Source organism: Mustela erminea, chromosome 18 (assembly GCF_009829155.1).
Source record: "Mustela erminea isolate mMusErm1 chromosome 18, mMusErm1.Pri, whole genome shotgun sequence".
Taxonomy (NCBI): domain Eukaryota; kingdom Metazoa; phylum Chordata; class Mammalia; order Carnivora; family Mustelidae; genus Mustela; species Mustela erminea.
Window position 1 is genome coordinate 54,563,434 of NC_045631.1, and position 27,697 is coordinate 54,591,130.

Genomic DNA, 27,697 nt, shown 5'->3' on the forward strand with positions numbered 1-27,697 from the left:
GCCTCTCCCACCCTCGCGGGGAACGCTGCTACAGGACCGCGGTCTGCGAATCTTCAATAGGAGGTGACCCTGGGGGCCTTGGTCTGACTCCCCGCCTGTCCCATCCGATCCGACCACCTCTCCTGAGTGCTTACGAGGCGGGCTCAGCACTCCACCTACACGCCTTGCCGGGGAGGTGGGTGCTCAAATCATTCCCACTTTACAGCCGAGGAGACTGAGGCCCAGAGCACGACAATGGGCCTGGGCCTTGGGTGGTGGCCTTGGGCGGTGGCCTTTTCTATCGCCTGGCTTTTCTATCGCTGCTGGCCCGCTGGGTGACCTCGGGCAGGTTGCTTGCCCTCTGTGGCCTTCAGGGTAGCTGTGGGAGGGACAGAAGTCGTGTGGGAAGCACAGCGCGGCACCCACATGTGACGACATGTTGGTTTCCCACGTGAGGGCCGTGAGGGTCGTACGTGGCCAGGAAGGAGCTCCATTTGCAGCCGACCCCAGGTCTGCCCTCCTGCCAAGGCCCCCACACACGTCATCGCCCAGCCCTGCGTCCCTGTCCTAGCTGCCTGTGCGCCAGGACTACACCTGACCTCCCCGCTCACCCTCGGGGCTGCACTGAGGTCTGCTGGCCTGTAACGTCCACCGGGGCCCAGTCTCTCCTTGAGGGCCACAGAGAATGAGCCAGCCGGTCTACGCGTCACCCCATCCTCCAGGGTCAACGCCCCATCTCCTTTCCTGGGTCCCCGCGTGACACGTGCAGACCTCCCTGAACTCAGGCTGGTCCCTCTGGATCCCCCGGTCAGGAGCGTTGGCTGGAGTTCAGGGTGCAGGGGAGCAGGGAGAGGGGGACATACTACCCACCTGGCGTTGGCCACACACTCCAGGGTCACCTCCGAGGTCCCAGCCACCACGCTAGTGTTCTTGGGGGGAATGATGATGGTTGGGGCGATGGGGTCCGCAGGCCCCCCGACATCTGGGGAGAGATCAGAAGTTAGCAGGAGACAGAGGGCGGAAACCCCATCTCTGCTCGGGAGACCTTGGTCCTTGTGGAGTGGGGCAGGTGACCACGAGACCACAGGGCAGCCGCCCAAGCAGCAGGACCCCGGGGTCCCTGTCACCTGTCCTCCTCCCTCTGGTCATGGGCTCCCATGGTATCCAGCGAATGCCCACTGGAGACCTCCGGGGCCCTCCCCACCTTCCTGTCACACAGCATACCCTCCCCCTGAGCCCCTTCTCCTGTCTGTGCCTTCAAAATCCTTCCCTCCATCCATATTTCTCTTGTGACATTACTTCTTCTCCGGCCCCCTTTTCCACCTGAATGCACACTCCCTATGTTGGGCTGAACAGTAACCCCCCAAATTCACGTCCACGGCAGCTGTGGATGCGACCTCGGGAAACAGAGTCTTGCAGGTGTGATCAAGTCAAGAGGAGGTCCTTCTGGATCTGGGTGGGCCCTGAGGCCGATAGCACGTGTCCTCACGAGAGGAGTGGAATGGAGACCCAGACACATGGATACCCAAGGGAGAAGGCCGGGTGCACGCAGAGGCAGAGACCTGGAGTGAAGCATCCCCAAGGCAAGGAATGAAAGGACTGGCAGCCACCGCTAGAAGCTGGGAGGTGAAAACAGTCTCTCCCCCAGAGCCTTCAGGGAGCACGCAGGCCCGCCGATATCTCAACGTCAGATGTCCGGCCTCTAAAACTGTCCGAGAGTCCATTTCTGTTGTTACAATCCCCGCAGTGTGTAGGACTTTGTGACAGCAGCCCAAGGAAGCTAATACGTTCTCTGGGGCAGGAACCTCACAGAGCCTTGCTTTTGGGCAGAATTAGATCTCCTCCAAATTCGTATGTTGAAGCCCTAACCATGGCCCCCCGCATGTGACTGTATTTGGAGATGGGGTCTTTCATCAGTCATTGGCTTGAAGGAGGTCATAAGGGTGGGGCCTTAATCCAACAGGGGGGCTGCCCTGATCAGAAGAGAAAGAGACCCCAGAGCTCTGTCTCTGCCACTCGAGGACACAGCGAGAAGGCGGCTGTCTGCAAGCCAGGAGGGGGGGCCTCAGCGCAACCCAACCACGCTGGTCCCTTGACCTTGGATTTCCCGAACTTCGAGAGGTCACTTCCTGGTCTGAAGCCCTCGGCTGGGTAACCTGTGACGAGCGAAGACAGCCTTGCTCAGGCCTCCTCCAGCAGCAGAGACATGCCCGGCACACAGTAGGGGCGCACGCATATTTGTTCAGCGAAGACGGAAATGGACCCAGAGCTATCTCTGCGCCACCTCGGGGTCGGTGATTGAAATGCAAGAGAATGTACCGCGAGTGGGCTTTCTAAACACGCCACAAGGCCGTACCCTGAACTCTTCTACCAGAGGGAGTAGCTTTGCTTTTTGCCTTGTTTGAGTTCTTTAAGAAGTGGCCCGGCTCTTGGTGGGTCAGCACAGGCCCAATATTGGCAGAAACTCCCACATCCTCCATGCACCTGCTCCAGGACTCCTGGAAGAACCACCACGAAGGGCTTTTTCTCTCCCAAAAACCCACCCAGTTGCCTCCTTCCCGGGAGGTTCCAGAGGCAGCCGACTGTAATGACCCTCACAGCCCTGGGCGGGCAGGGATCGGGGACAGTGCCAGGACGTCCTTTATGGGGAGAGTGTATCACGGCCCCACTGCCACCCTGGGCCACCCCGGTCTGCCTCGGGCAGGTTTTCCTGCCTGGACTCCAGACTTTGCTAGAAAAGGGAATAAAATGTAAAAAATAAGGTAAAATGAAGAGGGAAGAAAGGAAGCATATAAAGCAAAATAATTGCAACAATATAAAAGTCTCATGTAGGTGCCATAAAGAGTGATCGGATTGAAAGCTGCTGATATAGCTAAATCCATAAAAGTGTGCTCTAAGTTGTTTATTACATGCTGGGGCTCACAGGTACCGCGGCCCAGATTAATGGGGCAGGAGGAGGAGACAGACAGTTAGAGCCCAGGCAACGCGTCCCACTGCGGAGCCAGGTAAGCAGAGCCCTCGGAGTTGAAAGGTAAGAGGGGCAGCCCAGAGCCTCAGGGTGGCTCGCCAGGTGGAGGGGAGACAGACATCCACCGGGGACCCTGGGGGTCATGCCTCAGTCTTGGCAGGGGAGGGACCAGCCACAGCTGGAGACCCCTGGGCCCAGCAGAGGAGAGCTGGGAGGGTCAGGAGGACCTGGTTCAAAACTTTGTTCCACCCCAGCCATCAGGGGTGGGGCCAGGGAGGGGGGTGCGGGGAGCCTCAGAGGGGTCTTGATTTTTCTCCAAGGCAATATGGGAATAAAAATGACTGTATCGCAGGGTTCTGTGAGTTCAGCCCCTCGCTCAACAGATCTTTGCTGGGGGAGGGCTCTGTTCGTGCCACACTGTGCTGGGCACCAGGGATCCCCCACTAAGGGAGATGGGCAGGGGTCTGTCCTCATGGAACGCATGGTCTGGATCTCAGATCAGTGCTTAGACATTTATCGGATCAGAGCTGGTAGGATGGCTTCTGGGAAGAAGGGCCCCGGTGGGGGCGGCCAAGCTGTCCAGGGGGAATGCACAGTACTGGGCGCGGAGTCGGTACTCCTCCTGGGGTGGACCGGCCTATGCTGGGGGACAGCTTCCTTGTCTCCCTCCCCCCACCTGCCCAAACCACGTAATGGACCCAGAGGCTACCAGGAGGCGAAAGGTGCAGACCCTCCAGGACCTTCCGACTGGGGGTAAGAGGTCCCATCCATCCGGCCCCTTCCCCGCACTCTGCTGAACCCGCCTACTCCCTCACCATGACGGCCACCGGCCACCGGTCATTATCATCATCCAGAATTTACAGACGAGAAAGCGGAGAAAGCCGGAGACATTAAGTAGTTTACTTCCCAGTGACAGTCACTAAGGAGGGACAAAATCAGGAATGCGACCAGGTCTCTGGGGCTGCAAACGCGTGCCATTAACCACTCCCCAAATCATCTCTCTGGCTCAGTCCTTGCTCGGACGCAGAGGGAAACGAATCTCCCTTTTGGCCTCTGTCCGCTCTGCCGGAAGTTGTCTGAACATACCTCTGAGCACCCACTCGGCCTTTACCCCCAGCTCCTGGCTGCCACTGGCGTAGCTCTTGGCTGCCACCGGCGTCCCTGGTCCCCCTCCCCCAGCTCCCACGCACGCATTCTCCTTCCCCTGTCACCCGTCACCTAGTTGAAGTCCCCTTTTCTCCACCCTGATTCTCTTCGACCGCTCTGGACACGTGGCTCTGTGGACCTCCCTCCCCGAGCCTCCAGGACCCCCCACCTGCACTGTGCTTCACGCGGCGCTCCCTTTCTCTGGTCCCCAGAAGTAAAGAAGCCAACGGCCCTTGTCGCTCCCACCCCTACGCCCGGTTCCCTGGCTCCCTCTGGCCTCACCAGCTCCCCAATCTGGAGTGGTATGAAGGCAGAGATGGACAGCTCGGGGTGGACCGGGGATGTCAAGACGGCCCTGGGCGGCACGGACTTGGCCCCAAGCAGAACACACCTTGCTGACAGGTACTCTCTGCCCCCCCCCCCCCCCCCCCGGCACAGCTAGCATCTCCTTGCCCGCTAGCTCTTTGGATGCACCGGGGCTCTCCACACAGGCAAAGTTGGATCCTGCTGCCCTGGGACGATTCTGATAATGGGCACCAGGAGGGACACCACTGTGCTGCATTCTCCCCGGGTCACCTCCTTGAATCGTCCCAAGTACACTTTGCCAGAGACACCAGGAAACAGAAGCTCAAGGACCACAGGACTCACCTGGGCCACAGATCAAGTGCGTGTGTGTGCGCAGGGGGTGTGGGCACGGAGCTAAGCTACTCTCCTGGGCAGACATCGACACGGGGGCCGAGAACCACAGGTGGCTGGGAGCTCTTGAAATGTGACTGGCGCCCCTTTGATTGAACGGGATTTAATTTGATCTAATTTACATTTAATTAAAAACAGATCCCCAAATCAGCTATTAGAACACTTTTAAGTATGTGTAGAACAACTCGGGTATCCACCACCACCTTTCCAGCTGTAAATCTGATGACGTTTCAATGCAGATCACGTATTTCAGAGGAGAACTCAGCAGCCCAAAGATGTGCTCAGAGCATGAAACGCACAGAGATTTCAGAGACTCAGTAGGAAAGAGAAGCCCAGCGTCAAGGACCTCGTTAATATTTTCTGTCGATTGTATGTGAAAATGGTAATGTTTTGGATATGTTGGGGCAAATAAAACACATTAATAAAATTAATTTCCCGTTGCTTTTTCCTTTTTTAAAAATGAGGCGACTGGCAAATTGTAAATTACTCCTGTGGCACCCATTGTGTTTCCATCGGACAGCACAGCTCTGATTCCTGCGTGTGGGGCCACGGTCCAGGGTTGACAGTCTGTGCGAGGTCACCAGGGTGACCTCTGGGCAGGGATCTGCTCCCCGCTCCCGGGGTGGGGGGCACTGGCCTTGTTCTTAACTTCTCCATTTCTGAAGAGCAGGGGCATCCCTCCACCTGCCCGCCCCAGGGCCTCTAAGAAAGTGTCCCCGGGGCAGAGGAGGGCTGAAGGGGTGAGGAGGGGGAGCAGAGGGAGGGGCTGGGCTCCCCGAGATCAGCGAGGGCGGCTGGTGGTGGGTGAAGTGGCAGTCGCTCCTGGTAAATTGGCTGGCAGGCAGGCTGCGGGATTTGTGTCGGTGACATGAACAGGGTTTTGAAGTGCAATCACTCGTGGGAGGAGAAATTAGCTGAAAATCAGCTGATGCTGCTCTTAATCCAGTACAAATCGCCACGTGAGAGCAGAAGGCGAGGGTGATGCGGTGGGGGAAACAGACAGCCGGGGGAGGCTGGGGCGGATACGGGGGTCCGGAAGGGTCCCTCGGGCCAGATGCAGGGCTGGGGTGGGAGCGGCGATGGAGCAAAGAGTGAAGGACATCCCGAGTCCGCCCGCAGGGCCACGGGCTTAAGGCCTGAGAGGAGGAGGTTGGGTGTTGGGGAGAAGCACAGAGTGGGGGACTCCAGCCTCTGGTCCCAGAGTAAACTGAGTCATCCAGGAAGACACCTGGCTTGACTCAGACTGTGAACACTGCCTCTTCCCCAGTGACTGAATTCTATTACTCTAGGTATTCTGATCACATGATGGCTGGGCCCCAGGCTACGGGGACCAGACCAAGACCCTAGCCCAGATCAATATCAGAAGGTATACATGTGACCCCGATGGGGGGAGGAACCCCGCTCTGTGCATTCAGGTGTCCTTTTAGGCCGACTGGAAGCTGAGGCCGGAGAAAGAGGAATTCCAGGAATATGGGAAGGGGTTCTGCTGGTGCACAGAAGACCCAGGAATGGACATGGTAGGGCTCTGGAATGTTCTGGGCCTTCCAGACACCGGCAGACAGAGGCAGGATCAGGGTCAGGACACAGGAAGGCCCCATGCAGACCCACACCCGCCTCCTGCTGCCGGTGGCTCTGTCCCCACGAGACCATGGATGATAAATGAGACTTGCTTTGGGAGCAGGAGTGGTACAGATGTGGACGGACGTGAACATCTGGATCCCCCAGCTTGTGGGGTTGTTCGGCTGCTGCGGCAAGCTCTGGTCCTACGTACTCGGAGCTTCCAGGCCTGGGCCGGCTGCCGGAGCCACGCCACCCGCCTTCTCTCTCCCAAGGACGGAGCGCAGAGGGAGGAGGGGTCCAGGCTGGTTGGTGAGGATCAGGCCAGGGGGGCGCCCCAGCATTTCCATTGGGGACCAGACCCCTGCCTTCAGTCTCCACTGGACAAATCTCTGTCTGCCAAAGGAGACCCAAGGAACCACCCCTTTGCCTCTGCTACTGGGGAGAGCTGAATCTCTTCCAGGGCGCTGGGTGGTTTCTAGATGGGCAGAGAGACATTTTCAGGCAGGAGCCTGGGCAGAGGGCCTGTTCCCATGAGTGGAGATGGCCTGGCTCTGAGGAGTGCTTTGTATGGACCGGCGGAGCAGAAGCTGTGAGAGTGGTTCTCTCCGAACGAGCTCCCCATCTCCTGCACGAGCTCCCCATCAGCACCTGAGCCCCGGAAGCAGCCGTAAGCCACACACGCACACTCTCCCCTGCATCTCATGTCCTCCCCGGGGCCCCCAGCAGCCCTGCTAACAGCCAGCTCGGAGTCCCTTCCCCTGATGCAGGATCTCAGCTTTGTCACGGGGATGGGGTCTGGCGCTCGGCTCCCTCCTTGCTTCCACTCCCCGCGCTCCCAGTGCTGGGGCTCCGCCTCCAATTCCTCGGGGCCCCTCCGCTGCCCTACTCTAGCCTCCGCACTCCGCCACCATTCCATCTTTCCAACGACCCCCTGGAGCCCCGTTCCCAAGATTTAATGACGCGCTCCTCCATCCGTCCCGGGCCTGGCCGCTTACTTACTCTCCACGGCAAGAGTGATGGGCTGGCTGGTCTTGTTATCTCCGTTCTTGTCATTAACAGCCTGCACGTAGTAGCGGCCTGCGTCGGGAGCCACCGTCGACAGGATGACGAGGGTGTTCTCCAGGGTGATGGCTCTGTGCAGAGGAAAGGGATCTGTCACATGGGGGCCCGGGGGCTCTGAGCATTGGAGGACAGGCGTGGGGACAAGAAGCCGGAGGCCCCTGGAGCCCCTCCTCCAGCCCCACTCCTGGGACCATTCACGGCCTCAACTCTAGCATGACTCTCTGCAGAGGATCCCAACATGCCGTCGGTGCCGGGGTCGGACCCAAACCCAGCACGGGCACAGAGGTCCGAGACCATCCCCGGGAGGCTTCCCGGCCCCCACCCCACGCCTGGTCCCGGGCGTCCGAGCCCCCATGGCCTTCCGTTCTTTCCTTCATCACAGCTTCGATGCTGAGTGTGACCCTCCCTGCACCAGGAGGGTCCAGCACCAAAGAAATCCATTCAGTGGACAGGAACAAGGAACAAATGAGGACGGATGATCATGAATTTAGAGATGAGCAGGATCATTCCAGAATCGATGTCTTAACCTAATCCTACATTTGTTAGGATTGATCCCAAAGCCACAAGTGGCCTGTAACACCCATGACGGGGGTTCCTCTGGCCCCCCCAGCTCCCTCTCGAGCCGTCAGGTGCTCTCTTCCCGAAGCCGGTCAACAAGAATGAAACTGTTGCGGGCTGAAGAGGAAAGAGGACAGCTAGGCAGTGGGGTGCAGGTTCCTTCTGCTGGGGTTCCACCATGCAGCCCCGCAGCACCTGGTCTGCAGGCAGGGAAAGGTGCCGGTCCAGGTGGGAAGCTGGGACCCCCATCTGACATGGCGGAGAAAGCACCAGGAGCACCGCCCACGCCCCCTCTGCCTGCGCCCGCCCCGCCCCCCCCCCCCCCCCCCCCCCCCCCCCGCCCCGCTGCCCCCGGTTCTCTCCATGACAAACAAAACCATTAGTTTGTCAAGTCTAGCTCGGATTTTAATGTGATGTACCCGAGACAGCTGTTAAACATCCTTAATGTTAGTTTAACAAGGACAGACCCAGTTGAATTCTTTGCAAATTTTCCCATTAGGTGAATGTTACAGAGTTTTAAACAGGCTTTCAAATAAACATCCCCACTAATGCCTCTCTAGCTGGGCCATGCTGGTGTCCCCTCTCTCCTGGTTCTGGAGGGTTCCTGGGCTGAGTCTCATAATGCCAGCAGAGCTCTGGGAAGTAGGGAGGGGAAAGCCCTCCCGCCCCAATTCTTGGGGACCCTAACAGTACCCATTTTTTTTTTTCCCCCTGGAGGAAAACCACCCTCCAGTTAATGAGCTGATAGGAAGTTCAGATAACACCAGGCTAAAATATTTCAAAAGTGACAAGCTGGGACAGGAACAGGGACCATTTCCTTCCATGGAAGTCTCCTGCCGAGGTCCTGGTCCTTTAGTGTAGCTTGTGGGCCAGGCCAGGGTTGGGGAGGGGACTAACGTGATGAGCCGCAGTGCCCCTGGACCACTTGAAGGGAACTTCCCTCCCTCTCCTGACACTGTGGCACTGGAGGAGTGGCTGAAGGAAGTTTCTGGAAGCTGGGCGCACTGGGCGTGGCCAGGTCACTCTCCCCGAGCACCTGCCTATCCTGAGTCTCCTCTGGCTTCCAGGGAGGGCTCCCATGTCCAGGGCTTTCTCTCCTTGACCAGGAAGACCCACCTCACCCCCTAATCTCTGCTTTTGCTCTATGTTGTCTACATTATGAAGGATTCTTCTAGGTCAGTGGTTCTCAACCGGGGGTGGCTTCACCCTGCAGGGGACACTGGACAATGTCCAGACACGTGCTGGTATCACAGCTGTGGGGCTGTGATAGGAACTAGCGGGTAGAGGTCAAGGATGCTGCTAAGGGTCCTACAACGCACTGTACTACCCACACAACGGTTTTTCAGGCCCCAAGTGGGGACTGGGCCGTGGTGGAGATGCCCCGTTCCAGGTGGGAGGGCAAAGCGGGGGGCAGTTCATCCCTGTTTCAGGCTCCCCTTCCAGTGAGACACGCAAGCAGCCGAGAATCCGGGTGGGGGCGTGGGGCTGGGCTGGGGGGGATACGGCAGAAGCGGTATGTGCCATCTTCAGGCTCGGACCCTGAGGGCTCCTGTGTGACTCCTAGGTCCTCCCCTCAGTCGGAAGAGGGCTGAGGACAGCTGAGCCCCTATCAGCTGGGCCCTCGAATGACTGTGGAGGAGCGTCCCTCTCCTCCCTTGCCTCTGCTGGGACTTCAAACGAGCTAAGCCCCTGGGATTTGGGGGTCTGTCCCTACAGCTGGCGTTGCCTTGACTCGCACTATGGGCAAGGAGAACACTCTGGATCGAGGCCCTCAGGGCCAGGGCTGGAGCTCCGAACGTGGCAGAGGGACTGGAAGCCCTCACGGCCTTTGACCCGCCCTCCCCCTGCCCTCAGCAGGTGGCTGAGGAAGGTCCCTGGACTTCCCGCTTTCTGCAGCATGACCACCCCCTCGATAGATGGTTCTGGAATGGCCCCGTACCTCACTTGCCAAGGGCACAGAGCTGTTCCTGGCACTCAGAGGGCCTTCTGGCCTCCTGCACCCCAGACTCACTCAACTCTGAAGGAAGCTGCTGGAATTTGCACAGGGCACGGAGGTCAGGGTTTGGCTCTCAGGCAGGGATGGGTTTCTGTTCCCCAGCCACACTCTTCAGGCGCCAACGGACTCGATTTTTCCCACTTCTATCACTGGCCCAGCTCCCACCCCGCCTTCCGTCCCTCCTCCTACTAAGCCACACCTTTCCTTCCCCTCGGCTCCACGGGGGCCCCGTTGGTAATTTAATTAAGAATAAAAGAAATCATCGTAGAACCTGCCCGAAGCCCCCAGCATGGGTCTTTGCGGGGCGTCCTGTCTCCTTTCCAACTGGCAGCACCAGGGCGCCGGCGAAGTGTGGCTAATCGGCGTCCCTGCCCCGGCAGCGAGGGGGCCCCGCGGAGACAGCAGCTGCCGCGGGCGCCCCGCACGCCCCTCTGGCCGACGGCGCGCAGCAGATACGAATCTCCGGCAAACAGACGCCGGGGAATTTGCTTCCAGGGACCTCTCCTCTCCGCCAGGAATATTAATCTGCTGTAACTGCTGAGATACTATCTCTACAGCCCTCCTTCGTGTGCTTGGCTGGAGCGCCGCAGCGGGCGGGAAGGCGGCGGGTGTGACCACGAAGGCGGCATGTGTCTGCGCGCCAAGATCTCTCTGTCCCGGCGCCAGAGGCTGTTGGGAACGGAGAGGGGGTGAGGACGAAGGGTAGGAGGGAGAAGAGGGGGTGGCACGGTGTGAGGCACGGGGCGATGGGAGCGAGGGCGGAGAGAGGCTCTCATCTGCCACAGCGGACGCTGGAGAGACGCGCCCACGAGCCCTCCGGCGGCGACGGCGCCCCCTGTGACCTGTCACAGCGCTGCTCTGGCCCCCGAGTCTGGATGCGGCCTCAGCATCTTTCTCAACACAGCCTTCCAGGCGGCCTCGGCCCGGTGACCGGCCTGCGGGCTGCCATCACGGGCATACCTGGAGCTGAGCGAGAACCTCAGAGAAGGGGGCCAGGGAGGGCTGGGGACACGCGTGTTCACAGGTGTCTCCGCACCTGTGTGGGGGAGCACCACGCCCCCCTTGTGCAGCTCAGCCTCACTGTCTGTGTGAAGGGTAAATCACATTCTGCTGGCTTTACTGACCCTTAAGGAGGTGTGAGGAAGCCTGAGCCTCCTACAGCAGGAGTCTGTCCACCCGCCTGTTAACCTGGGCGGGCGGAAAGACGACCCCGGTGCTCCCCCAGCTCTGAAGCCACACCCTTTGCCATGTGACTTCGCGGGTCTTCCCACTCAAGAGGCACAGTGCATCCCCTGCTTCTGGAGGCTGAGTCCTACCATGTGACTCGCTTTGACCACCAGGATGTTAGCAGAAGCTTGGCAAATCCATGTTTCTGCTCCCTCCCTAGTCCTCTGCAACTTCTAGAAGCCGGGCGCTAGCTGGCTGGAGGACGGGACACGTGGAGCAGAGCCCCTGGTTAATCTGACCCGCCAATCCGACCCCAGGCGAGTCAGGGAGACCGAGCCAAGGTCCCCCAGTCTGCACATTCAGAGGACACAGAAATGTTCACTGCCTTGAGCCCCTGGGACCTTTTGTTATGCAGCATTTCTGTGTCTGTGGGTAACGGACATATTCTAGGACAGTGGTTCTCAATTGTGGCTGCACATCAGAGTCACTGGGGAGCTTGTGCCGGGGTACACCCCATGTCAACAAACCAGAATGCGCAGGGCTAGGATCTAAAGATCAACTCGTTTTAAATCGTCCAAAACAATTTTAACAGGTAACCAGGTTGAGAATCACTGTACCAGGACCAATTCTCTGCACGCACAATCACTTTATCCTTCTTCTCCTTCTTGTCTGGGTCCCTGTTGTCACATAATTCCCATGCAAGACAGAACCAAGGACCCTGACTCTGGAGTCGGGAAGCCTGGAAGCAGCAGTGTGAGACCCGGCAGCGTAGCTCAGCTCCGGGGGACTCTCCTGTCCAGAAAGCGAAGCCAAAGCCAGCCCCCTCGCAGGACTGCGGTGCCGGTCATTCCTCCTGCGGGTGCGAGCTGGGCGTACGCTCCGGGGACTGAAAGGGGAACGAGACACAGTGTCTCGCGCAGGGAGGTACACGCCCATCTAGGAGAGGATGGCGTGTGTAGTGTGCTCAGCCCAGGTTCGAGGACACAGCGGCCACTTAATGAGCGACAGCCACTGGATGCTATCATGCTATCCTTCTAAGGCCTCTCTCAGCCCAAGGGCAAGCACTGTCCATCTTGGCTCCCACTTCCCGCAGCCGAGGATGGGTTCCGCCCACAGCTGACCTGTGGCCTGCGGGGACCAGGACAAAGGTGGTCTTTTTTGTTTTCTGGGAGCGGCGGGAGAGCTGGAGTCCAAAAGGGCCTAGGCTGGCTCCGGACCCCGAGGCGGAATCAGGAGAGCCGGGAGTGTCCCCGGAGGAAACGCTTTGCCCCCGGCGCCCTGTGAAGGTGTTGGCTCCACAGCAACTGCACCCCCTGACTGGCTGCCACAACCCACGCCCTGGGCCACACAGAGGGGTCCTTGTTACTGCTGAAAGGGCCATGTGTTTCTCTCCCTGCCGGGGCCTCCCCTGGCCTCCCCTCCTCCCGGCAGCCAAAACACACACAGCCACACCCGCACCCCACACAGGAAGCAGCTGGGCGGCCACCCTGCCGGGGACACGCCAGCGCCCTCCTGCAGATGGGCATGGCTTCTGTGGCTGACTGTTGGGGGTTTAAGTGCTTTGGGAAGCTGCTGAGGGGGGGCCAACGCCCTGGGGTTCCCCAGGAAAGCCACCGAGCTGTTGTGTCTCCAAGTCTTCACACGGGAGTGCCCAGAAAGCCCCTCCTTGTAAGCCACCCTTCTCTTGCCATCGGGGAGGTCCCAGATCCCCTCCCCACCAGGGTGAGCCTCCTGGGTCCCCCCTCCAGGGCAGGGCCTCACATGCGACTGCTGGGTGGGATCTTGCGGCCGTCCCGGAACCAGGTCACCTGTGGCCGTGGGAAGCTGGCGATGCGTGGGGCGCGGATGACAGCTGCTTCTCCGTGGGAGACACTCTGGTGCTTCTCGCCTTCCTCAAAGCTCCCCATGTCTGCAGGAGGGAAGAGCGGATGTGGGGGTCAGACTGCCCAGCTCCTGCGCTGGGTGTGGCGGCAGCAGGATGACCGTGGGGAGGGAGGCCGCCGGGCGCAGACCACCCACCTGACCCCATCACCCCACCCTAGAAGCCCGTCATTAGGAAACGTCCCTCTTTGAGCTTTTTGGGTCTACATCCATATCCGTGAACTGATCAATTCATCCCGCAACCATGAAGAGGCTGGTCATTATTTCACACATTTTACAAAGGGAAAAACTGCCCAGACGGGCTCCGAGAGGTTCCTCGACTTGTCCAAGGGCACGGGGCTAGGAAGGGGCAGAGCCAGGATTTGAACTCAGATCTGCATCTGGAAGGGCGGTTGGGGTTTCAGCGTGACGTGAAGGGCGTATCACGGGGCTGATGGGGCTGGTGTGCCAGGTTCTTGGTGGAGGCAAGGCTGGGTACACTGCAGAGGATGGGGTCTCGGATGCTCACGGAGAAAGGAGGTGATTTTCCTCCTCTGCGCTGGGTGGGAGGCCCACGCATGTGTGAATGGAAACACCATATTGCTCTTTTAAAAACATGCCTATCCTGCTGGCAGATAAGCAGGGAACATTTCTCCCAGCTCTGGTGTGTCAGCCAGAAGGGGAAGAGAGCAGCAGAGAAGCAGAATCGAGTGACTTCTGGTTGCCCACCTGGCGGCTGGAACCGCGGTAGGGTTTGAGTCTAGTAGCAGAGGGCTACGCTGGATACAGGAAGGGGTGTCTCTGCTGAACATCCGGACTTTTGAACATGAATGCACATCCTTGCTGCTCAAAGTGTGGTCCGTGGGCCGGCAGCCTGGGCGCCCCTGGGAAGCTGCTAGAAATGCAGAGTCTCCAGGCCTACCCCGGACCTACTGAATCAGAACGGGCATCGTCACCAGACCCCCAGTGAAGGGCATGGTCCACGTTCAACTGTGAGAAGCATCATGGTCCCCAGCTTGGCCATTAGAAAAAGTGCTGATGCCAAGTTCAAGAATTCACCAGCAGATTTCTGTTTCCCCTGGTACGGCGTGTGAGCTGACCATCAGCGTTTCCATGTGCAATCAGGTTCCGACCACCGAACACTGAGCTGCATGTCCCCATGGCCCACTGTCCCCTCCCCTGCCCAGGGGGCCACGTTCCAAGCCACCTGGTCTCCTGCTGCTTTGACTGTTATTTCCCAACCTCTCGAACACCGCTGCCTCTTCTCCCTCTCCTTCAACCAGGTATCCCCCAGGCTGGCTAAGCCTCCGAACCCCCTGAGGGGCCTTTAAGGTCCCCCAAGGGGCGGATGGGATGCAGGTGTGGGTATTTCTGAAGCAGCTCAGGTAGTTCCAACATGAGCCAAGGTTGAGAATGACCAGGTGGGCTCAAGCTAGTGGCTCTTAACAGTGGGTCTCAGAATCCTCTGGAACTTGGTAAGCCCATAGTTGTCCCCACCCTTCTCTCCTCCCCATGGAAAGGCCCTGCTTTGATGCACCCGGATCTCTGAGTGCTTGATTCACTCTCTCCAGGACGCTGCCGCACGCCAAAGTTTGAGAACCACGTGCCCGCCCTCTCCTTTTCCAAAGTCCTGGGTTCGGTTCTCCTCTTGCCACACTGCCTCCCCTCCTCTGATGATGTTGATCACAGCCCCTCTACAAAGACTCTCCTATCTGCTCTGGCTCTTCTCTGAGCTCCAAAACCCAACACTTGATTCCCAACAGAAATGTTGGCCTTTCATACCTCCTTCTCGTGATCTTCTGTGTATAGCTCCTTCCTGCTCCTGCCCTGGAGCCTTCGGTGGTGCTGTGCTTCCTTCCCTGTCCTGACAAAGTCCTCTGATTCCTCCTCTTGGTTACCCCTCTCATTCACCAAGCCCTCTGACCCCAGTTCCCACAGGCCCACCACCAAGCGAACCCTGTCACTCCAACTGCTCTGACCACCCGCCACAACAAGGTCTCCATAGGCTCCCCCCAACCCATCATCTCTCACGCTCTTCCTAATTAATTTTTTCTGGACATATCGCTGACTTGCTCAGAAACTTTGGGATATCCTCATTGTCCCAGGAAAGTCTAAATCCCCTTGCTTGATTCGAGGTCCCTCCCTAATCTGACCCCAGTCAACCTTTTCCATCTTAATGCCCACACCACATCATGTGCCCTCCTGCCATGCTGAATTACTTATACCCTACTTCTCATGCAGGCTTGAGAAGCCTGCGGGGCCCCTGCCTAGAATGTCACCAGAACAAGCCATGATTCACCAAGGTGCCGCGAGTCAATGGCATCTCAGAGGGATCCAGCCAATTAAGGATCTCAAGAAAGAGAACGCACTGTTGGCATCCTTAATCTACACTCGGCAGGCAGTAAATGTAATGGTAATGGCTTTGGAGTCACTGAGACTTGAGTTCAAAACCTACTTCTGGGGGCGCCTGGGTGGCTCAGTGGGTTAAATCCTCTGCCTTCGGCTCGGGTCATGATCCCAGGGTCCTGGGATCGAGCCCCATATTGGGCTCTCTGCTAGGCAGGGAGCCTACTTCCCTTCCTCTCTCTGCCTCTCTTTGCCTACTTGTGATCTCTCTCTCTCTGTCAAATAAATAAATAAATAAAATCTAAAAACAAAAAACAAACAAACAAAACAAAACAAAAAAAACAAAAAAAACCTACTTCTGCCACTTATCAGGCACGACCCTGGGCAAAATTTTGACCTTGCTAAGCCTTAACGTCCTCTTCTGCAAAACGCAATTATGAAGAGTCCCTTCCTCATAGGTTGTAGTTAGGATCACATGAGATACTACGTGTGTGTCCGGATCTTTCCAAAGATGTGTGTCTTTCCAAAGATGGCGGCATCAATATTTGTCTCCCATCCAAGATGTGCTTCTTACAAAGGTGCTGGAGTTTATGTATCTCATGTTCAAGGCTAGGTCATCAAAAGGATGCAGCTTCCCCTTGGATCCATCTCTCTGTCCTCACACATCTGCTTGGAATCCAGTCGCCATGTTTTAAGGAAGCTCGGGCTGGCCCACATAGACATGGGAAGGGTGCCTGAAGAAAGGAACTGAGGTCCCCAGAAGACAGCCAGCACCCACACTGGACATATAGATCAACGTGTGAGCCCTCACATAATTCAGTCCCCAGCCTCTAACAGTGTACAGAGCGGGGATGAGCCATCCCTACTGCGCCTTGTCTAGATCCAAGGCTCACCCACTCGGTGAGCCTAATAAATGATGGTTGTACACCACTATGCTTTCCGGCAATTTGTTACGCAGACACAGAAACTGGAAGAGTATATTAAAGTGCTAAAAATTATATCTAATGTTTGTATTATTAGAATATTAGAATCGTGTACATTTTTCACAGCTTCATTGAAACATGGACCTCTTCAGCAAAGATTATCCCATGCCACCAGGCAGAATTAAAGAACAGAGATTGCCGTGGCTTACCCTACATCAGCTTTCTTTCTAGGTGGACTTCATGTGCACGTAATGCTCATGCTACCACAGCCAGCACGACTCTAATAAATACACATTTTTAGTTGTTTATTAATTTCCATTACTTGGCTCTGTCTATAAAAAAATTGCATCAATAAATCACATTGATTCCAGTCCTCACAATAATTTTATCTATTTAAAAAACTTTTCACAGAACTCTGAAGATATATTTGAACAATTTAAAGCAATTTCATGGTAATAGTGTTTCTTTCTCCCCTCTCTAGTTTTATTAGCTCCATTTCGTCAGTGAGGAAATTAAAGCTCATGGAGATAGAGTGGCTTATCCAACGTTTAAGCAGTCAGGGCTGGGCAGGGCCAGCATTCAAACCTGGCCCCCCTGCCACCACATTTCCTCTCTGCTTCCTTCATAACTCACCCCTGCCTTAACAAGCTTCGCGCACATTCTTTCTCTCACCCCACTACACGGTAAGCGTCAAGAGGCAGCTGCCTTCATCAGCAAGAACCGACGGGCAGCTAGCGGCGTACTCCACACACAGTGGGTTCCCTCTGAACTCACCCAATGCCATCATGTGGGGGCTCTTACTGAGCCCCTGCTGCGGGATGCATGGATGGAGGGAAGGAGGAAGACAGGAAGACAAAGAGGGGACGGATGGGGGAAAGGCGGGCAGAAGGATGGATGCCTGGACCCGCATATGTAGGTTTGGTGAGAGGGATGGAAGGAAGGGCACAGCCGGTCCTGGGAGGCAGTGAAGAAAGACCCGGGCCCCACCCTTGTGGGACTTAAGAGTCAGATGTTCAGTGACATACTGTGACAACCGTGAGGACGGAGGAACGGGGTTCTTCTGTGAGAGGCAGCCGCGGGAGACCTACTTTTTAGACTGGGGGCGGAGCTGGGGAGGCTTCTTCTAAGCGGAAACATAAATAAGAGTAGGTGTTAGTTAAGTGGGTGTGTGTGCGTGTGGTGGGGTGTCGGTGTGACGGTCCAGAGGAAGAAGAGTGCGTGAGTGTCAGGAAACAGGAGAGCAGGGCTAAGCAGAGCAAGAGAAAGAACATCAAGGGACATTGGGAAGTGGGTCTGTTCAGTGGATAAATGGATGGATGGATGGATGGATGGATGGATGGTCCACACGCAATGCTCACACTCAGGTTAAGAATTAAGGAAGGGGCGCCTGGGTGGCTCAGTGGGTTAAGCCTCTGCCTTCAGCTCAGGTCATGATCTCAGGGTCCTGGGATCGAGCCCTGCATCGGGCTCTCTGCTCAGCGGGGAGCCTGCCTCCCCCCACCCCCCCACCGCCCTCATCGGAGGGAGGAGTTAGACAGAGGGATGGACGGAGGGAGGAGGGGGTGGGTGCAGGAAGGGCGGGCAGGACGACGGATGACTGTACACGGGCGCACGGATGTACATGTGGACGGTGGGAGGGACGGCAGGAAGGGCACAGCTGCTCTTGGTCCAAGTTCGGCCACTGATGCCTCCTCCACGTTTCCATCCCATAATCTCCTTGCCTCACCATGGCTCTCAGGCCCCCAGCGCCCTCCCATTCTCTCCACTGCACTGAGTCAAGTGGGCTTCCGGGACCCGCTCACGGAGCCCTTCACTCTGCTCACGGGCCCCAAGGCACAGCGGCAGCAAGGGGCCAAGAAGGCGTCCACTCAGCGGGCCGGGGCAGAAGGCAGGCTGGAGGGAGGGAGGTCACATGCTGGCAGAGCCTGGGGACCCAGGAACCCCTGGGAAAATGCATGCACATTAGGGCGGAAACAGATAAAGGGTTTCGCACTTGCTCCCCGAGGTCCACGCTTGTTAACACACCGCGTGATGCCCACGGCGCTGAGCCGCCTTTCCCAACGAACTCCCCAAAGAGCAAAGAAGTGTGAGCCTCGGGCACAGCTGCAAGGGGCCTCCAAATTCCTGATGTCTTTGTTACATCTTAAAAGATCTTGTGAAGTAGGCATCCCACTTCAGAATACGTTCATTGCTTTATTTATTTCTAAAGCATTTTTTTTATCATGAAGTATGTCACGCATACAGAAGAGTGAATGTCATTACACGGATACTTTGCAGAGGACGAGAACGAACGCTCACATACCCGCCACCCAGCTTAGGGAACGGAACACGAACAAACCTCCCTGCTCCCGCCACGGTGTCCCCCGCATCCCCAGGTGCGTCCCCTCCCTCTCCAGAGGTAACTGTCGCCCCGAATGCTATGGCAATTCCCCCCAAGTGTTGCCGCACAGAAATGCCTCCTTAAACAATTTAGGGTTAATGTAGTCTGGTTCCAAGCCCTTTACAGCTGGAATTATTTTGTATGTCATCTACTGTGATTTGCTGGTGTGTGTGTGTGTGTGTGTGTGTGTGTGAGCTCCAGCATTGGGCTTACACTCAGTCCAGTCATTGTCGCGGCTGCATGGGTGTCCACGTGGCAAGAGGGCACAGTGTACCTGCAGGCTGGGTCCGTTTTCTGGGTTTTGCTGTCCTGCTAAGAACAGTCTCCTGGGGATCTTCTGGTGCATGCGGCTAAGAGAGTCCCTCGAGCATGAGCCCAAGGGCGGAACTGCTGGGTGGCAGGGCGTGCACACATTAATTTTACCGGATAACACCAAACTGTTTCCAAATCTGCGCCCATTTACCCCTTCGTGCTCCCGCCAACACGGATGGGAGATGCTCTCTTGGTCTTGCCAGACTTGTTGGTTTTTGCCAATCTGGTGGACACGAGACAGTGTTTCATTGTGGTTTTGTTTATTCGGGAAACAGTGCTTTCTCCCTCCAATCAGATCGCATCATGCCTCTTCTCCACTGTGCATCCTTATTCCCACTGCACTGTAACAGCAAAAGCGTCAACCTCTTCTTGAATGCTGCCATGTGTCCCTAGTGCCCCCGTTCCTCAGCTACACCTCCTTCCACTCTCTCCTTCCCTCACTCTGCTTCAGCGACCCTGGCCTCAGACACCCAAACCTACCACAGGACATTTGCACTTGCTGTTCCCTAGCTGGAACAGATACCCAAACCTACCACAGGACATTTGTACTTGCTGTTCCCTAGCTGGAACAGATACCCAAACCTACCACAGGACATTTGCACTTGCTGTTCCCTAGCTGGAAAGACCTTATCTCTTTGTGTGCCTTACTCTCTTGCTTCCTTTGAGACTCTGTTCAATGTCGCCTCCCCAGATGGCCTTTTGTAGCCACTATATCAAATAGGATATCTGAGACGGGGCTGCCCCAGCCTCCATCTCTTGTAACCTGGCTTCATTTTTCCTTATTGCACTTTATTTTCTCTCCACGGGCTTCTCTGCTCTATATTCTATCATATATTCACCTTTTAACTTTTATGGCACCCTACTACTTTCCTGAGGGCAGGAACAGGTGTCCCGGTTTTGTTGCCTGTGTCCTCACTGCCTAGAACACAGTTCAGCACGCAGTGGGAGTACAGTAGTAGTTGCACGAGTGAGTGAAACATTCAGGCAAAATGCTCCAGATAGACCAGATCATGTTCTCTAGAACTACAGCATGGCCGGTGAACAGTCCACACTCAATGCTCACACTCAGGTTAAGAATTAAGAAAGGGGCGCCTGGGTGGCTCAGTGGTTTAAGCCTCTGCCTTCAGCTCAGGTCATGATCTCCGGGTCCTGGGATCAAGCCCTGCATCGGGCTCTCTGCTCAGCAGGGAGCCTGCCTCCCCCTACCCCCCCCCCCCACTCTCTCTGCCTACTTGTGATCTCTCTCTCTCTCTCTCTGTGTCAAATAAATAAATAAAATCTTTAAAAAAAATTAAGAAAAATGGGCTGGCCCATTGGTGGCGTTTCCGGCATCAGCCCCAACAACAGACTCGATACCCTCATGTCCCTCTTTGTACAGGTGGCTTCCAGATGGGACAGGGGCCCTCTGCCCTGTGACCTGTGGGTGGGCTTGCTGCCCCCAGGATGTGGATGTGGAGAGAGCCTGGAAGGCTCCTTGACCCAGGAAGCTTCTCCGAACACTCTCAGCCTGTCAGCCAGCTTGCTCCAAGCCAGAAATTTATGGCAACTTTAAAGAAACAAAGAAGAGACTGGGGCGGGGGGCGGGGACTGCAGGCTGAGAGGGAGCTGGGGAGGGGGTGGATGTTTTATTGACTTCCTCTTAATTGCTGTAATTAAAAACATGTAAAGAATCTTTTTGTAACGACTTTGCCATTATCATTAGTTGTTAGCACAGCTGCCTTATTAATTTCTCGTTAGAACCCAATGCACAGTCCCTCTTTGGGAAGGGGGGGTGCGAGCCAGAGGTGGGTCCTGCCTGGCCCAGTCCCGGCAGGAGCCTGGGAGGGCAGCATCACCAGGAACAGGCTGCCTGGAGCCCCAGGGCAAAGGCTTCCGCCCCTGGGATGCAGAAACCCACCAGGAGAGACGGAGGGGTCTGGAGAAGCAGCCGCTGCCCACCCATCCTTAGACGGTGGGCATCTGTGTCACTGTGTAAGAGAGACCGGTGGACAGACAGACAGATGCAGGAGGGCTGCAGGGCACAGCCGGGAGAGCCCCTGGACTGGGACTGGGTGAGGATTAAGGAGGCACCGCTCTTAGCGTCCTGTTTGTGCACAGTGAGTAGCGGAGGGAGAGCACCTCCTTGTCTCACTTGCCTTACCCCAGCCTCAGCTCTGGAGAGCAGACATGTGGCCGGGAGTGAGCTGCAAAGGCTGCCAGAGTGAGAAAGCTGAAATGCTTATTCCAGGACACAAAGGGAAGAGGAAGCAAAAGCACAGAGAAGTTAAGTAACTTTACCAAAGTCACACAGCGAGGGAGAGCCGAGCCTGGATTTGAATGGGAGGGGGTGGGGGGGCGGTTCATGGCTGGACCCTACAGTGTCCTGACAGCGAGACAGGAGAAGGTGGAAGGCAGAAATGCTGGCTGTGAGAACCTGGGCTGTCCACTACCTTCCCTGAGCCTCAGTTTCCCCATCTTGAGATGCCTTCCTGTCTCTCAGACTTGTCCTGGGAACCCACGGAAGAAAGACAGGCACATAATTACATTGGCAGAGGGAGCCTTCCAGAGGCTCTGCTGTATCTCCTTTGGCATCTCCCGAGGGACATGGGCTTGAATCCGTGTCTGTTCCAAGGGGTCTTGGGGCACGTGCCCCCCTTTCCAGGGGGATGAGGCCATGCTTCCTCTTTGTCTGTCCCCCCCCCGCCTGCTGCACACATACACCAGGGGTCCAGAGTCCTAAGCTACCCAGTGCCGAGGCTGGGGATGGAAACCACACTTCCTGACCCCTCCCCGCCCCCAAATCCATGGCATGATCCTATTTTAGGCACAAAACCACCCAGGAAGTACCTGTAGGCCTTTCCATCTGTTCGCCTCTGCCGAGAGCCAAGAAGAGCACCTCACCCCACCCCAGTTTGGTCTCTCTCTTCCTGATCTTAGATGGCAGGGAGGTGAGGGGGCTATTTTGGAATCGGGCGGCTGCGGGTTCAAGTCCTGCTCTGGCACTCCCTCGCCGTGTGACTTAGGCAGCCTCCTCCCCACCAGCCTTGCGGGGTAAGGTCAGGAGAGAAGGGTGTGCACTGCCCTTCAACAGGTGGGAAAGTGTGATGCTGTCGGTGGGAAGGTTTTGCGAGGTCTCCCCGCTCTCCACCCCCGGGATCCTGGAAAGTGTTTGAGGGGTTGGGGGACAGGTTGGGCAACAGATTCTTCAACTTCCACAACTAGGGAGAGAGAAACAACCCCCCCCCCCCACCAGAGCCCAGATGAGATGAGTGTGTCCAGCAAGGGACAGGACGGGGAGGTGAGTTTCCCTTCTCCGTCCCACCGTGGCCACCTTGGGAGGAGAGGGGGCGCAGTGAAACCGTCATTAACGTATTAGGGTGAGTGTTTTTTCTCAACTGCCCCCTGGAGTTCCCAGGGCTTCCCCTCACACCTCTGGCTTTAGGTCCGAAGGGCTGCAAGCAGTAGCTGCTTCTTTATGACACCGCAGAGAAAGGCGGCTGTGACATTTGAGGAGCGCTTCTTGGGGCTGGCCTGGGAGCTGCAGCTCGCAGTCAGGAACAGGGTGAACCTGGGTGTCCCCACTGCGTTCGGTCCTCCGGGCCCTTCCAGGTACCTCTTGCTCTCTGCCAGGAACTACCTGCTGCCACACGGGCACAGCTAAGCAGCGGCCCCATAGAGCCTGGGAGTAATGCTGGCCGTGACCGTGTGCAGAGGCTCCCGAAGCCCAGGCTGCCATGTGGCTTTGAGGGGGACAGGGACGCCCCCGTGAGGGGCAGACGCTGAGCTGGCTTCAAGGGCCAGCTGCATCAGCCCACTGCTCTGCATTTGGTCAGAAGAGTGTGCGCCAGGAGCCCTTCCGTTCTGTGGTCTGTTTCTTTTTTCTTCGGTATGCTGCTACAGAATATTAATTCCAGCAGTAACGCTCACTGACTGGAGGAGTATTACGGGCAGGCGCGGGCCAGGTGCACTGGGCACAGCAGCTCAAGGAATTCTCTGGATGAGCCTAGATGGTCAGGGAGACCGTGTCCTGGATGGTGTTTCAACTGCACGCACACGGACTTGAACACACACGGTATCACCAGCACCGAGGTGAGTCAAGAGGCAGACCAACCCCGGCGTGTGCCCTTCCACACAGGCTGGCACACACGTACACGGATACACCTGCATGTGCACATGGGTTGTCTCCCGCACGCGGGGCACGAAGCAGCAGACTCATGCACATGCACATGCGTCTACACACACGTGCGTGAAGCCACACTCACGCACGCACCCTTGCACACAAGCACCCGCCTGCACGCGTGGTCCCTCTGGAGGCTGGTCTGCGGCTCTGCCCCTGCCCCGTGGGACCTCAGGCACCGGCTAAATGAAGCTCCCCGGGAGTTCTCCAGCCGCCGACAGTGTCCTGATCCATCATTTTAATTCTGGGCTTTTCCACTCCTCTGAGTGAGCTGAGTTGCCTTTAGTGCTGATTTATGGAGACAATCCGTCCTCCACTTTTGATTACGGTTGTTTTCCATAATTATTATCAACACTCCTCGCCTCGCTTGAGGTTTCCTTTTAGATTTCTCTCCCCTACTTCTGTTCGAGGAGCAAGCTCTCTCCTGGGCTAATTCAGAGGCGATCCCCTGTAGGCTTTGGATGAGGAGGTGTCCCTTATTATTATTTTTTTTTAATTTCAAGGCTCACTAAGGCTTTCCGCGGTCTCATGTCCCACTGTGCTACCTCAGACCTCTGCCCCTGGAAGAGCCCAGAATGAGGCTGACTCTAGCACACAGCAGCTATTTCAGGAAGGGGGGCAGGGCGGGGACGGGGAGGCTGAGTCTCAGGAGGAGGGTGTTGGTTGGTGCTCTGGGTCCCTGAGAGGCCTCCTTGTGAAGCTGCCTTCCCTTCTTCCGTTTGAGAACGTCCTTCTGGGGACCGGTGCAGGGACTACCGGTGTCTCTGTACTTCACTATCAGCTCACCTGGCTCCTCCAAACACCTAGACTCGTCCTCCCCGCCCCTCCTCTTAGGGTCATGGTGCCACCATAAGGCATCTCCCAATGACCCCGCGGACCGTGGGACCCGCTCGCCGTTACGGCTCCTGGGTGAGCAAGTCAGAGGAGGGAAAGGTTAGGGTCCAGGGGTGGGCACCAGCAAGTCTGTGGAGAGGAGTGTCAGAGCTGGAGAGGTTCAGACGGGCCATCGTTAAACCCCCAAGTGTGAGGCACTTTGAAAGAGGCAGCAGCTAGTCCCACGCACAGAGTGCTAAACCCTGAGCTGGCAGATGCGTGCGTCACTTATCAGTGGGGCAGCCTTGAGAGCACCCGGCAACCACAAAACGAGGGCACTCCCATGATAGGCAGGAAGGGCCACCATCAGGGCCCAACGAGCATGGAAAGCTACGGCCGGGATTTGGCTCTGCCCCAAGCCTGGGGGTGGGCAGGAACCCTGCAGACCGCCTCCTGCTTCACACCCCTCCCGGCCCCCAAGTCACCCATCATACTACTCACAGGCCACCTGGACCTCAGTTTGCCGCTGCAGCAGGGCGCCCATCCGGTTCCGCACGATGCAGCGGTAGGAGCCCGCGTGGGTGCGGTCCAGGCTGGTGATCATGTACCTGGGGGCAGATGAGACAGCCAGTGAGCAAGGCCGGCAGGTGCACGGATGCACATGTCACACTGGGATCAGTTGGTGGAGGTCACCCTCTTCTCCAATGGAGAGCACCAGGGAGTTCTGGATTTTCTGGCCACGTCTTAGAGTCACAGAAAGGTCCCTATCCATAGAAACGTCCCACCCAAGGGCAACCAGCCTTTTGCTCCAGTGCCTAGGGAGCAGCCTGCATTTTTTTCCCATGGATGGGAGGTGCTGTGCCTGAGCCCTTGACCCTGGCTGTGACCTGGCCTACAGGACTGGAGGTCCTCTGCTGGAGGCTGCTGTCCTTTATTGCCTGTGACTCACAGGACTGGGAAAGTGGGCGTGGGGGCATTCTATTTTGGCCAGGTTCAGGACCGTACTGTAAATATTCATTGAAATGGATGGGGTCGGCAGAGGCAGGAACGTTCACATGTTTCCCCAAATGCTTTGCATCATCTCACTCTTAACGTTCCAGACAGCTCCCAGCCGCTTTGTGGAGGGAAGAGGCAGAGCCTTCCGAGCAGGATAGGACGGCTTTCTGTACGTGTGGGCCCTGGCACCAGGATCAACCCTTGGGAGGGGAGGGGCCCAAGAAGGACCCTCGGGCGCCTGCTGCTGGGGGAAAGGCAGCCAGAGAGCAGGTGTGTGGTGCACTGACATGGCTTAGGGGCAGGGAGGAGGCCAGGCCAAGTCGGTGAGAGGGGCTTCTGGCAGGTAAGACACGGGCACATGGTGCTCTCTGGTGTGGAGGGGGCTAGTTCCCCTGATATCCCCTCTGGGATCACCTTTCCTGTCTCTGGCCAGTAGATGGCCCAGTAGGGACCTCAAGGATTAAGGAGCTTGTGCCTAGGCATCTCCTCCATCCTTGGATATCCTAGCGTTTGTCCAGGTGACTTGGTGGACAAGCTCACTGCTGCCTGTCCCTAGGCTATGGCAACCCTGGGGCAGAGCAACCTTATTCTCAAGAGTTGCTAAGTTTTCTCTTACAGAAGTTTCAGCAGGAACTCACCACCACCATCAGCATCACCATCTCCACTACTACCATAGCACCACCATCACCAATACCACCACCATCACCATCACCATCACCATCACCATCACCACCACCACCACCATCATCACCACCAACACTACCATCACCAACACCACCAACATCACTACCATCACCAACACAACCATCACCATCACCAACACCACCAACACCACCAACACCACCATCACCAAACACCATCATCACCAACACCACCACCACTGCCACCATCACCCAACACCATTACCACCACTACCACCACGATCACCACCACCACCACCACGATCACCACCACCACCACCATCACTACCACAATCACCTTCATCATCACCAACACCACCATCATCATCACCAACCCACCATCATCATCACTTCACAATCGTGAAACAACAACAGTTACTTTCTGAGTGCCAGCTATGCCTCTGGCGTGGTCTTAAATACTTTTCCTACGTTTTTTCATTTCACACAGCAGTTCCCAGACTATTGGATATCATGGACCAGTAACACTTAAAAAAATGGGCTTGACATAAGACTGTCAACTTTTTACTTTGCCAAGTAAGATCATTAAAACCAACCAACCAAAAAGCAAACAAACAGTCTAGCAACCAAAAACTTAAAAAAAAAAAAAAAAAGATAATATTAAAAAATGCCAGGCAGGGAGAGAAAAATAAACAGAAATGGTCAGCATTTTATCTAAAAAGGACATTTTGAGGTCATAGAGAAGAAATGTAATTTCAGCATAAAAGCAATTTTAACAAATTGTAAACTTAAATTTTATGCAAACCCACTAATCCTAGCTTCACTCTCTTCGTTGTATGTGAACAAAGGCAAACAGCTGTGGGGCTAATATGAGAGTCCTTCACTTAATTCCTGGAGGGGTGTATTTTCCAGTGCCCTCATTTTGGCAGGGGGGAGACTGAGGTTCAGAGATGTTGCCTCACTGCCAGGCAGTCTCATAGGTAGGTGCTAAGAGGCGAGGCCAGGGTCCCACAGAGCCTGCCTGACCCCAAGCTCAGCTGTTAACCAGTTCAATGCAGACGTCAATTTCCAAAGGCCCCCACGCTTCCATCCTGGGACTCCCGAATGCTCTGGCTCTGGCTGTCTCTGCAGCACGATTCAGAACCTTCTGGCTGTCCAAGCCTCTTATCTCTGCCACCGGCTGCAGCTCTTATCTGTCCCTCACTAGTGCAAGGTGTGATGAAGGGAGATAGCAGGCACCCAGGCTCTGGCACATTTCCCCTTCTCTTTCCACCCCACCCTCAAGCCATTTACCAGCCTCACTTGCCTCGGCCGCAGGGAGAGGAGAGAGCTTTGGGGAAACGGTCTGGGTCTCAAAAACGATGGGGTGACCGGAGAGGAGAGATGGCAGGTGAGATTGGCTAGAACGGCTCTCTAGCTTTGAAAACAGAGTCAGAAAATTATTAAAAAGCTGCAGGGAGCGGAATAGGAACAGAAATGGCCCCTGAAACTAACAAAAAGATGTTCAACCTCCATCACAATGAAAGACCAATCACAACAAGACAATGTTTACACATCAGACTGCCAAAGACTTTCATGTCTGATCAGGCACAGCGCTGGCCAGAGTGAGGGGGAGGGGAGGTGTGCCCCCAGATCTGCAGGCAGAAGTGCAGAGTGGTCCGGCCTTTGGGGCAAAATCTATCAAAATGAGAACAGGCAAGCCTTTTGACCCAGAGGCTGCACTCCTGCGAGCTGGCCTCTTAGGTATGCGGCAATAATGTAGCAAACCAAACCAAGCCAAACACACAGGTGTAAGGATGCTCAAGGTGGCCTTGCTTCCAAAGGCAGAGAGAAACACACAACCAGAAACAACCCAGACGTCCGTCGAGAATGCAACCAGATCCGTTCAGCGATGCCGTAGCCGCAGGACGAACGAGCAGCCCGTGTCTGTCCGAGACGGAATGGTCTCCGAGATGCATGAAGCACGGAAAGGAAGTGGAAGCTGGAGAGGGCGAGAGGCTCATGGAAACAGCAACGCACGGAGGGAGGAAGCCGAGCAGTGCCCCGGCGGAGCGTCAGCGACCGGAGTGATGCCGGATGGTTATGGCTCTCAATAAGCTGCCCTGCGCGGACACGGGCTACCACACCCTTCGTTTGATGTT

General features: G+C 56.4%; 1 protein-coding gene across 2 annotated transcripts in view; it reads right to left on the bottom strand.

Moving 5' to 3' along the window:
- Positions 1-27,697, bottom strand: part of SDK2 (sidekick cell adhesion molecule 2) — a 249,546-nt gene that overhangs the window by 80,645 nt on the left and 141,204 nt on the right. For both annotated transcript variants that reach the window (XM_032319521.1, XM_032319520.1), the window contains exons 3-6: positions 24,424-24,530; positions 12,894-13,041; positions 7,349-7,482; positions 850-961 (exon numbers count right to left, since the gene is read on the bottom strand). In XM_032319521.1, the coding sequence (XP_032175412.1) occupies positions 850-961; positions 7,349-7,482; positions 12,894-13,041; positions 24,424-24,530 (501 nt within the window). The remainder of the gene's footprint in view (positions 1-849; positions 962-7,348; positions 7,483-12,893; positions 13,042-24,423; positions 24,531-27,697) is intronic.